The sequence below is a fragment of the Cydia pomonella genome, chromosome 9 (genome assembly GCF_033807575.1).
Source record: "Cydia pomonella isolate Wapato2018A chromosome 9, ilCydPomo1, whole genome shotgun sequence".
Taxonomy (NCBI): domain Eukaryota; kingdom Metazoa; phylum Arthropoda; class Insecta; order Lepidoptera; family Tortricidae; genus Cydia; species Cydia pomonella.
Window position 1 is genome coordinate 14411243 of NC_084711.1, and position 13520 is coordinate 14424762.

At 43.0% G+C, this 13520-nt stretch overlaps 1 protein-coding gene across 1 annotated transcript in view; it reads right to left on the reverse strand.

Moving 5' to 3' along the window:
• LOC133521438 (heparan sulfate glucosamine 3-O-sulfotransferase 5) overlaps positions 1–13520 on the reverse strand; it is a 73376-nt gene that overhangs the window by 5537 nt on the left and 54319 nt on the right. Inside the window, exon 5 of the mRNA XM_061856398.1 lies at positions 227–373. Within this exon, the coding sequence (XP_061712382.1) occupies positions 227–373 (147 nt within the window). The remainder of the gene's footprint in view (positions 1–226; positions 374–13520) is intronic.

A 13520-nucleotide genomic window follows, 5' to 3' on the forward strand; every position in this document is an offset into this window, starting at 1 on the left:
TAATATATAAATACATAGAAAACACCCATGACTCAGGAACAAATATTCATGCTCATCACACAAATAAATGCCCTTACCAGGATTTGAACCCGGGACCATCAGCTTCATAGGTAGGGTCACTACCCACTAGGCCAGACCGGTCGTCAAAATGGTTATGGTTATATACATGGTTATATGGTCGTGGTTATGGTTTATAGCCTAGTTATTTTTCTTTCGTGTAATTTACCTGTGGAAGCCTCTTCATCGGTCTCGGCGGCCTTGCGGGCCGCGTCCTCTTCCGCAACGCCATGGGATGGTTGATGCTGCGGCCGCCCATTTCTTGGCTGTGCAGGATCTTGCGGCTCTCGCTTGCCGCGGATGCCAGGCTGGCAGCCTGAGGAATTATACGTGTTAGCCAAATACCTTTTAATTTAATGGATACGTCCGCATAGGTTGACTACCAGGCGTATTTTATTCCCAGTATCATAATACAAGATTCAATAAAATCAACCTTATCACCGAATCAACTGAGGTATTTGGAAATTCCAGTATTCATTCTGCCAATCCTGATACTTGATGTAAAAAGTGCCAAAAATATAAAATAGGTATGGTGAAGGAATTTAATTTCCTACTCATTTCGTACCTTGTCACAGTGACAAACAACATGAAAATCGCTAGAGACCTCATACTATTGTCACTGTGACAAGGTACGAAATGAGTAGGAAATTAAATTCTTTGACTGTACAATTTAAATCCCGCACACAGATTTTAGAAGATAACCTGCCTCACCGTTCTACAGTGGTGCTCGTAAAACGAAAACTGATTGAAAATCAATCTACACGGCGTCGAAAATATTTTGGCTGGAAGGTTACAAAATAAACAGAAAGAATTCAATACCGGAAGGGTATTCTTTTGGTAAGGGAAGTAAACCTTTGATGTTATTTTTGAATGAACATTCATTGTAGTTTAAGACACCTTCAGTTTGAGCACATAATCCTATAGACGGCGAGATTGTATCGGCATAGTCGGATCTCATTTAGATTATCCTGTGTTTGCGATCACGGGCATCCGATATCGTCCGGGGATTAGCAGTCAAACAATTTCCTATATTATGTACGTTCACTTCAGCGTCTGTTTATGTTGTTTATAGACATTGCTCCTTTGTGGATGCTCGTATCGATACAATACGTAAACCAAACACGAGCATATAAGCAAATAATTGTCTCAAGATGTTACCAATAAAGCAATGAAGTCTTTGAAAACTCTGAGCGTAGTTGTTTTGTGATAATAATAGTGCCAGACATTTTAATGTTTTGAAAAATAAACATTACAGTTTTTAACTTTTTTTGTATAATTACTATAAGGTAAAGGGCCCCCTGTTTCAGCAGGTTAAGGCTCTTGAGAAATCGTATATTTTTTAAAATATAACTAAGCATGATAATACCATGAAAACATTTGAGTAAGTTATAATAATTCTTTGGTAGTAATTTAATGTATAAACTATAGAGTTTTAGTTAAAACTTATTTTTATATGAATTTATGATTTGGCTCCCATTTCGTGATAAAATTCAGCTCAGCTCCTACTCGTGTCCCCTGTTTCGGGATAAAGTTTTCTAGAGTAATTGATAATAATTTGATGACAATAATCATACATATTTAACGGGCTTACCTACTTAAGTAAAGTCATGTTCATAATTTCATCTTAACTACCTTATCTTGCCCTTACCTTAAAACTTTTTCTATACTCATCGACTTTAATGGTGTTATTTGAACTTCGTAAACCAAACTAGAATCACATACCTTTCACTGTGACTTTACGAATGACTTTATTATGAAACGCATTAGTGAAGTATAATGAATTTGATCAATCGCGTCTCGCCGCGGTCAAGAGGACAAAACCAGAGGATAGAAAAAAGCCATCAACCAGCTTCTCTTTCAGTAGATACTTACGATACTAATTTTGTTTATTTATTTAGGTTAAGTTGTATACAATTGTGATATAATCAAGTTTTTCAATCTTACTTAGGCCACTCAGCATTTTTTACAAGCTACTTAAGAAATAAATAAATAAATAAATTATTCATTTCAGACCAAGTTGATCCATAGCTTGTTAGTAACAGAGTATCTAAATAACTATGTTAGTAGAACAATAAAAAGAAATTAAAAAAAACAATAGAAAAAAAAATTAAAACAGTTTTGCAAGCATTGAAAGCCATCATTTCTACCTTTTTACTTATGAACTGATTGATTTTAGTTTCTATATTATGTTTTGTACGGAATTTTGTTCCTCGCATGTCCCTGAACAATAAAAAGAACCAATATTTTACTAAAATCTCAACAAGTTAAGATGCCTACCTGCTTAATGATCAGAAATGTACTCATTGTAAGTCAATTGCGTAAGTTGTTTTTCTTTATGTGTTACCTATCAGCCTATCACTAATATCACTATAGATTTATATGTCACGAACTAGGAGAAAAGTAACAAAAAAGCAGTACCGTACCTCGTGTCACTGATTTTTTTTAAATTACCGCACTTAATTTAGTCGATCATATATTGAAAGTACGTAAATTAATAATTAACTATCTTATATGTTATAAACTTAAACAAAAATAAATAAAACAAATTGAATTATAAACAAAGTTGTGCTAGTCTTTACGGTGCGAATTTACCTTAAAAATGTAAACTCGGGTCATATTCAAACTAGTTTTATGAGAATTCTAGTGGAAAAAAAAATATACCGATTTTCGCTCATACGAAACTTCATGAAATACATTATTTGTTTTCTATATCATATTTAAATTACCTTCGTTGTTATATTAATACGCAAGCAATCAAATTATATCTAGAAAATCCTTGATTCGTTAGTGACACGAAAAATAAAATGACCGCTATTTCGTTAGTCAATTTATTGCAATTTTAAGGTACTTCTATGCATATATTTATTTATTTTTAATATCAAATCAATTACTAAGGAACCGACAGAAACACTCTCAAAAACTTTTATTCGAATGGATTTACATTTTCCTTCCTATAAGCTTAACAAGTTAGAGCGCGTACCTTACGGCTACAAAAAGTGCGCGCATACAACACAGTTGATCGCGGCTAATCGTGGCCGTCTGACAGTTTCGAGCGTCGTATTACTTTCAGTTTAGGCACTAAAATATTGGTCCTTGGTTTTTTAACGAGATTAAATAACACAGTCTTTTTCTTATGTATAATTTGAATAAAATATATTGTAATTGCTTAATATTTGCGCCAGGAAAAAAACTAACGAAATGACTTACTATCACGGACTTACGGACCTTTACCTTATATTTTACTAATATTACTCTTACCACTGACCTATCACACATAGACAGTTAGTCCTCATAAGGCTAATCTGCCAAAAGTGAAGCAGAAACACGATCGATGTGTGCGTGTCTTACGCTCAGCGACACACACATATATACAAAAATGGGTTGCCAGAGTTAATTTATTCCCCTCAAAGTAGATGGATTTTAACCACATCCTTATACTTGGCTATCAATCAGTGTGTATGTAGATATTAAATTTGTAGCAAAAGCTTTCACGGTTTCTTTTAAGGACTTTGCTTTCAATACCGTTGATTTTGACATCTTACTGGGTATTTTACGCTCTCTCAATGTTTCTTCTGCAGCAATTGAGTGGTTCCACAGCTACTTGGATGGTTGTCGGCAACGAGTTAAAGTTGATAACTCTTCTTCTTCATCTTGGTGCAGTACTCTGGCCGGCGTCCCGCAGGGTGGTGTGCTGTCCCCCTTACTATTTTCTATCTTCATTAATTCTATTACTTCCAATCTCCTCTCTTCTTATCATCTCTATGCCGACGACTTCCAAATCTACTCACAAGGCCTGCTAGATGATTTACCACATCTTGTACATTCCATTAACACCGACCTGGAACGCATTTCTGAATGGGGCTCTTGCTATGGTTTAAGGGTTAATCCATCTAAAACTCAAGTAATTATCATTGGCAGCCCAAGAAGTATAGCAAGAGTCGATTTCGATGATTTGCCTGGGGTTCTGTTCGATGGGGTACTGATTCCTTTCTAGAGAAAGGAATCACCACACAACCAGGTCAAAAAAAAAATTCTGGGTGTAATCATTGATCGTACTCTTTCTTGGATTCCGCAGATCAGTGAGGTGAGCACAAAGGTCTTTGCTACGATTGGTTCCCTACGTCGACTTCGTAACTTCCTGCCTCTCGCCACTAAAATTGCGCTTGCTCAGTCTCTCCTTCTGCCTATTTTGGACTATGCTGATATCTGCTATTTAGACCTTACTGAAGAGCAATTGAACAAACTCGAACGACTTCAAAACGTGTGCATTAGGTTCATTTTCGGGTTGCGCAAATTCGATCATATTTCAAGCTTTCGTTCGCAGCTCAAATGGTTACCCATCCGATTCCGTCGCAACACGCATATTCTTTCCCTCTTGTATGCCACTCTGTTCCACCCCAACACTCCGTGCTCCGGCTTTAAGATAAGCCCGGTTTAAATTTCTTTCATCTCTTAGATGCTCTCAAAATCTGCTACTTGTTCCCCCTCCTTCCTCTTCAAAATTCTACAACAACTCTTTCAATTTCCGTGCTGTCCGGCTGTGGAATAATCTACCCATTGATAGACGTGCTAAATCACTTCCCATTTTTAAAAACCTATTAAAAGAACATTATTTGTCTGTTTCATGAAGGTCCTATACTCGTATTCTTTTAAACTCGTTGTCGTTGTTATGGCTTCCTTTGTCATTTATATATATATATACAGATCGCTGTTTAGCGATAAGTCCGCCTGTTGTTACCTACCAATGTGTATATTTTATCAATTTCTGTATCTTTTTTTATGTAGTTTGTTTATTGCACATAAAGAATTTTATTATTATTATTATTTCTGTACTTTGTGAAATAATGTTTAAATAAAAAAACGTTTCTTTTTTTATTTTACAAATATGCACGAATAATATCTGGTAGAATTGACTTTGGAATAATGATTTTAAATGATAAATATTTAATATGTTGTAAAACAAATAACTATGTATCGTCAGAACTAGTAATTGTACCTGCCGGCCTAGCCAAGGTGACAATCGCTATTGCTTCGACAACGAAACGCTTTGTGTCTCTCTATCAGTCTTCCATATAAGTGCGACAGTGACAGTTGCGTTTCGTTTTTACAGACCTAACTGTTACACCTGTGTTCCACAAATAAAATTTACTTTACCTGCTCATCAAAATGGCGAGAGCATATTCGACTATGCTGTAATTTGAATTTTATAAAAGACGAAACATAATTTGAAATAAAAGAATGACAAATTAAAAAAGAATATTTTCTATAGTCATACAAGGAACTTAAAGTAAGCATATGAATTTTATCAATTTAAGAGCCCTTAATCCTTGGAGCGTTCTCCGATTTCACGAAATAACGCTCGATAGATGGCGTTGGCGCTCGGTACGCGAGCGCCGGCAACGCGACGCGCGTTTCAATGCAGACTAGAATAATCTTGATAGTTTTCAATATAATTTCAAGCAACATTAATTTTAGTGTCATATGATATCATATGGGCACTCTTTATTTTATTGTATATGCACAGTAGTTTTTTTTTTATGTACACTACTACTAAGTGTACAGACTACAGAGTGTACTATAACCCTTGCTCTTTATTCTGTCTCTTTCACACCAATGGAAAATGAAGAAGTTACTAAATGACTGCAGGTATAAATAAAGTATATTAGTGCGATAGAGAGACAGATAGTGTTTCGTTGTCGTATCGTAAACGATTGGCATGTTGGCCACACACTTGCTTAGTGCCTAGCCAAAATACCAATCGTTTGCGTATATTAGTGCGATAGAGAGAGAGTAGTGTTTCGTTGTCGTATCGTAAACGATTGGCATGTTGGCTACGCACCCATGATACCTAGCCAAGAAGCCAATCGATTGCGCATATTAGTGCGATAGAGAGACAGATAGTGTTTCCTTGTCGTATCGTAAACGTTTGGCATGTTGGCTACGCACCCATGCTGCCCAGCCAAGATGCCAATCGTTTGTGCATATTAGTACGAGAGAGAGACAGATAGTGTTTCGTTGTCGTATCGATTAGCATGGTGGCTACGCACCCATGCTGCGTAGTCAAGATGCCAATCGTTAGCGCACATTAGTGCTATAGAGTTTCAGTGTTATTTGAAATCACGTTAGGGTTTGTATTATTATTTTTGACCCGAATGAAGTCCATCCAGGTTCTTATGATGGAGTCAGGAGTTGGTCACCAGAACTCCTAATCTACTCATTATAATTCCATCGTGCTTGGGCTCAAAAGATTTGCCCTGACGAACACCATCGATCTAGATGAGGTCCAGGGTCTCATGACGGAGTCAGGAGTTGGTCACCAGAACTCCCCAGAACTCCTAATCTACTCATCATAACTCCATCGAGTTTGGGCTCAATAGATTTACCCTGATGAGCACCATCAATCTAGATGAAGTCCAGGGTCTCATGATGGAGTCAGGAGTAGGTCACTAGAACTCCTAATCTACTCATTATAATTCCATCGTATTCGAGCTCAATAGATTTGCCCTGACGAGTACCATCGATCTAAATGAAGTCCAGGGTCTCATGATGGAGTCAGGAGTTGGTCACCAGAACTCCTAATCTACTCATTATAATTCCATCGTGTTTGGGCTCAAAAGATTTGCCCTGACGAGTACCATCGATCTAGATGAAGTCCAGGGTCTCATGATGGAGTCAGGAGTTGGTCACCATAATTCCTAATCTACTCATCATAACTCCATCGTGTTTGGGCTCAATAGATTTGCCCTCACGAGCACCATCAATCTAGATGATGTTCAGGGTCTCATGATGGAGTCAGGAGTTGGTCACTAGAACTCCTAATCTACTCATTATAATTCCATCGTGTTTGGGCTCAAAAGATTTGCCCTGACGAGTACCATCGATCTAGATGAAGTCCAGGGTCTCATGATGGAGTCAGGAGTTGGTCACCAGAACTCCTAATCTACTCATTATAATTCCATCGTGTTTGGGCTCAAAAGATTTGCCCTGACGAGTACCATCGATCTAGATGAAGTACAGGGTCTCATGATGGAGTCAGGAGTTGGTCACCATAATTCCTAATCTACTCATCATAACTCCATCGTGTTTGGGCTCAATAGATTTGCCCTGACGAGTACCATCGATCTAAATGAAGTCCAGGGTCTCATGATGGAGTCAGGAGTTGGTCACTAGAACTCCTAATCTACTCATTATAATTCCATCGTGTTTGGGCTCAAAAGATTTGCCCTGACGAGTACCATCGATCTAGATGAAGTCCAGGGTCTCATGATGGAGTCAGGAGTTGGTCACCATAATTCCTAATCTACTCATCATAACTCCATCGTGTTTGGGCTCAATAGATTTGCCCTCACGAGCACCATTAATCTAGATGATGTTCAGGGTCTCATGATGGAGTCAGGAGTTGGTCACTAGAACTCCTAATCTACTCATTATAATTCCATCGAGTTTGGGCTCAAAAGATTTGCCCTGACGAGTACCATCGATCTAGATGAAGTCCAGGGTCTCATGATGGAGTCAAGAGTTGGTCACCAGAACTCGTAATCTATTTATCATAACTCCATCGTGTTTGGGCTCAATAGATTTACTCCGACAAGCACCATCAAATTAACAACTACTGAGTCCATCATGAGACCCTCGACTTAATCTAGATCGATGGTACTCGTCAGGGCAAATCTTTTGAGCCCAAACACGATGGAGTTATGATGAATAGACTAGGAGTTCTGGTGATCAACTCCTGAGTCCATCATGAGACCCTGGACCTGATCTAGATTGATGGTGCTCGTCAGGGCAACTCTATTGAGCCCATACACGATGGAGTTATGATGAGTAGATTAGGAGTTCTGGTGACCAACTCCTGACTCCATCATGAGACCCTGGACCTCATCTAGATCGATGGTGCTCGTCAGGGCAAATCTTTTGAGCCCAAACACGTTGGAATTATAATGAGTAGATTAGGAGTTCTAGTGACCAACTCCTGACTCCATCATGAGACCCTGGACTTTATCTAGATTGATGATGCTCGTCAGGGCTAATCTATTGAGCCCAAACACGATGAGGTTATGATGAGTAGTTTAGGAGTTCTGGTGACCAACTCCTGACTCCATCATGAGACCCTGGACCTCATCTAGATCGATGGTGTTCATCAGGGCAAATCTATTGAGCCCAAACACGATGGAGTTATGATGAGTAGATTAGGAGTTCTGGTGACCAACTCCTGACTCCATCATGAGACCCTGGACCTCATCTAGATCGATGGTGCTCATCAGGGCAAATCTTTTGAGCCCAAACACGTTGGAATTATAATGAGTAGATTAGGAGTTCTAGTGACCAACTCCTGACTCCATCATGAGACCCTGGACTTTATCTAGATCGATGGTGTTCGTCAGGGCAAATCTTTTGAGCCCAAACACGATGGGATTATAATTAGTAGATTAGGAGTTCTGGTGACCAACTCCTGACTCCATCATGAGAACCTGGACTTTATCTAGATTGATGATACTCGTCAGGGCAAATCTATTGAGCCCGAACACGATGAGGTTATGATGAGTAGTTTAGGAGTTCTGGTGACCAACTCCTGACTCCATCATGAGACCCTGGGCCTCATCTAGATCGATGGTGTTCATCAGGGCAAATCTATTGAGCCCAAACACGATGGAGTTATGATGAGTAGATTAGGAGTTCTGGTGACCAGCTCCTGACTCCATCATGAGACCCTGGACCTCATCTAGATTGATGGTGCTCGTCAGGGCAACTGTTACGGACAGCATGGACCCCTGCCGAGACGAATGCTCGGACGGTACAGACCCGGGCCGGAAAGAATTGCCTAACGCGTAAAACTAAATAAAATAGCTATAGGGTGCCTAGCTATAGGATAGGAATAAGTTGACACAAACACACTTTGTATGATTGACTTGTCGGTCGATTGACTGGAAACAGGATGAAATTGTGGTCGCTATGAGGGTAGCGTTTTGTGTCAGCTTGTTACGTGACGTCATCACCGCGGGTGAGCGGCCGGTGCGATCGCTGCGGAAGCCGGAAGCGTACTGAGCGGCGCGGACCTCGGTGCGCGGTATTTATATGTTCGGGTCGAGGCGACCCAATTTCACCTGATTTCTCCCAAGTTAGGCTTTCCCCAGGGATCGTAGTGACCTGTATAGATAGAACATAGGATTAGCTATCCGTAGACACAAACATTGTAAGCATTGGGCCTAGAATTATCGAGATATTAAGACTTAAAGTTATTTTTGTATGGAGTTGAACTATCGATGAAGATAATTCTTATATTCATGAATATTTTCAGCTGAAACTGGTATAATAGGGTAGATCTTCGTAAATGCTTTCTAAAAAGGTACGGTTCATCACTGAAAACCTCAGGGTTCCCGAGATAAACCCGAAAAGGTGGTTAAATACGGGGAAAGTTCTACGCCCAATGCGAGAAAGAGATAGCACAAGAAAGAGAAGTCCACGTAACGAGGCCGTTCTCGAATTATCTGGAGTTACTTTCGAGACCTCGTATTCGCCCTATATAAGCAGGCGAGATACGGCCTGCGGACAGTGAGTTAGTACAGTCAGTTCAGTTCAGTTCAAGCGATCGGAAAACAAAAAGGAAAAGTGAGGAAAAAGTGAAAGTGCCCTAAAGTTGTGATCAGTATTAGTGGTAATAGTGGTTTTAGTGCTAGTTACGTGGACCGCTTAGTTATTTTACCTTAGTAAGTACTAGAATAACGTTATAGTGAAAGTGCCTATAGTGTTAGTGTTTAGTGCTTAAGTTTGGTGCCTAAGGTCTAGACTAAGTGTGTGCTAGTGCTAAATAAATAAGAATCTAATTAAGTGGTGTTTGTTTGACGCTCCAACTACGTCCCACCGTGGGAGGAATTGGATTTCCGAACCAGCAGGCTCCGTAAATAAATATTAAACTGAGTTATCGCTGAGAGCTGACTCCAGGGTGTCCTCTGGCGGTTACAGTTTTGGTCCTTCGAACCGGATCCTGAAATTCAGTGGGACCTAGTAACTTTCAGTGAGTACAGTGAGTGTCTAATTAGATTCTTATTGGACTAATACTGAACAGTGGGAACTGTGTTGTGTGAATATTGTGTGTGACTGACGAACCGTGCAGTGAACTGTGTTGTGAACTGTGTTGTGAAGTGTTAATAATGTCGGGAAGTAACTCGAAAATGGGAGTTACAACAAGATCGCAGTCGGACCGCACTAGGAACGAGCGGGAACGTACGACCTCCACGGATACCACGGGTCGCGTATCAGAGGTCGCGGAGCGGGCAACGGACACGTCGGGAGGATCTAGCCAGCGCACCGGGAGGCCGTTAACGACGGCTACCGGAAGGGAGTCGACGGCTAGCCCTCCATCTAGGGGGGAACACCGCGAGGACGTCGAGGGCACCGGGTCAAAGGCCATCGACGAGGAAGCAGAGGCGGGTTCCAAATCTTCGCCGCCGGTACTAGGGAAGGCTAAGGCCGAGGTACCACTGACAAAGGCCGTGAAGATAACTGTCCACAAGGGGCCTCCGCGTTCACCGTCTGTGATCGAGCGGTTTAATCAACGGCGGATTGAGCGACGCCGCGCCGAGCGCGAACAATTGAGCGCGCGGTCAAGGAGAATGTCGCCCATTTCCGAGGGGGAGAGTAGGGCGGCGGAGGAGAGGCAAGAACCTCCGCGCACCACACCCCTACCTCCAGCATCCTCGCCTAAGAAAAACGCACGGAATGAAGAGTCGTCGGTCAAATCTGCATCATCAAGGGGTTCACACATCAGCAGTCTATGTTCAAGCAAAATAAAAGAGCTTCAATATATAAAAGAAAAAAAGAAACTGGAACTAAAGCTCAGGGAGCTCGCTCTGGAACGCGAGATGCTTGACATAGAATATAAGCACCGTCTTAACGTCGTGCTTAACGAATATGGGTCACTTTCGGACACCTCCGTGGCATCATCACGCGGGAGTAGCCCCAAGCGACGAGTACGAGCCGAACCCGAGAGCCGAGTCAGCGAGTGGCTTAATGACATTGGAGAGATCGTCGAGACGCCGCATCGCCCCCACGACGACCCGCCTCGCGTTCGCGTAGAGACGCTACCCGTGCCGACACGGGCCGAGCGCGCCCGATCGCCGCCGCGCGGGCCGCGAGCTGAGTACCGATCGCCGCCGCGCCAGCCACGGAAAGGGGATAGATCGCCGCCGCGCAGACCGCGCAATGAATATCGGGCGCCGTCACCGGTAGAGCCGCCGCGACGATCACAATACGAGTACCGTGCGCCGTCGCCCTTAGAGCCAGAAATGGGGCCGTCGCGACCACGCAACGAGTACATGGAGTCACGAACTGAACCACAAAGGGATTACTTCGCGTCAACGCCGTTCACTCCTCATACTAAACTAAGGTCGTCGGTAGAGCCGCCGCCGAGTGACGCGGCTACTGCATTTAATAGGCTCGCCGACCAATTAAGGGACGCCGTACGCACAACGCCGCCAAAACAATGCTACGAGCTGCCACCTTTCTCGGGCAACCCGAACGAGTGGTTATTATTTTATAATGCCTACAGCGAGTCAACTCGACGCTACAATTTTAGTGCATTCGAAAACATGGCAAGGCTTCGAAATTGTTTACGTGGGGATGCACGCCAATGCGTGCAACATCTATTATCAACGTCGACACAGCCAGATTTAATAATGAAATTGTTGAAAAAGAACTTTGGAAGGATTGACCTTTTAGTCGATAAAGCGCTAGAAGAGCTTAAACGTCTGCCGCCTGTGGGTCCTAGTGCCATAGATTTAAATAACTTTGCTACAAAAGTCGTCAATATAGTAAGCACCTTGTGTGAACTGGATAGTAAAAATTACAGTAACAATCCTTTGTTGGTAAGAGAAATAACCGATCGTCTGAGTCCCCACTTACGAAGCAGATGGTGTGCATATGCCCGAGAAAATATAAAGAATGGTAAATGTGAGCTTATGCTCATGGCGGATTTTCTCATCGAGGAAAGCGACGCCGAGTTAGAGTTCTCACACGCTCGGCTACCTACAAGCAATATGAAGAGGAGGGAAACGGCAGCGAAGGAAACTGCCCGCCCATCAACGACGAGCCAACAAGTCCAGGGAAGTAGACGTCCACAGCGGGCGCAGTACCACGCCGAGCAGGCATACACGACGGGTAACGCCGAGGCGCGGCGTGTACCCTGCCTATGTTGCGGCGGTGGCCACAGAACCCCGGAGTGCAAGCGGATCTTGGCCATGGACATAGGAGCTAGATGGGACTGGGCCAGGAGTAACACAATATGCTTCAGATGCCTAAACAGCAAGCATAGAAAGACTAAGTGCCATGACAAACCTTGTGGAATCGACGGATGCACTTTTAGGCATCATAAGTTGCTGCACGAGGGAAAGGCGCAGGAAGTGACGCGTGAACGCCGGCCGCCACCAGTGTCCCGCGCGGCCGCACCCTCTTTGCAGCCCACCGCCAGCCTAGGGTCCGGACATACGCCGGCGGTTATAGCACAAGAGCCGGACACTGTTACGAACACTACGGAGTATGTGAATAACACAACCACGGTGTTCCTCAAAATGGTTCCCGTCACCGTAGAGGGTCCTAAGGGGAAGGTGGACACCTACGCTATGTTGGACGACGGGTGCACTATAAGCCTGATTCAGACAGACGTAGCGGACACCGTAGGAGCTACGGGACCTGCCACGCCGCTATGTCTCGCAGGCGTAAGCAATATGGAAGCGGAGCCTGAAATAAGCAGACAGGTGAAGGTGCGCGTACGCGGAAAGGGCTTGGAAACCGCATACGATCTCGTCTTCACGACGGTACGACGTATAGGCCTACGCACGCAACGGATGAGTAAGAAAATCATGGAGCTGGAACACTTCAAAAATATACCGACTGCGTGCTATGAAGAGGCTATACCTAAACTGCTTATCGGCATCGACCAATGGCCTGTGCTACTACCACAGGAAGCAATCGTCAGGGGTCTGGACGAGCCAGCGGCAGTGCTAACTGGGCTTGGATGGGTGATCTTCGGGGGAAAACCACGGCTGGTTATTCCCAAGGAGGGCGAGGAACACCTGATGCTGCACTGCCGCGAGAGGGATGAGAACCTAGACTCCATGCTACGAGATTATTTCAACATAGATTCGCTGGGAATAAAAAACGTTACAAAGGTGGATCCGCAAGTCCAAAGGGCCATGGATATTTTGGACAGAACAATAAAGAAAATCAACGACAATGGACCACGCTATGAAGTAGGTCAGCTATGGCGGGACGACGAACCACGAATGCCACCGACCATACAAACTGCAATGTGTCGGTTAAGGAGTATCGAGAGAAAGATGGATCGGGATCCGGCATTCGCTGAGAGTTACAAGGAACAAATTGATAATTTATTAAAGAAAAAGTACGCCGAGCCACTGCAGGAGCCGCCAGATAGCAAGATAGCGTGGGTATTGCCGCATTTTGCG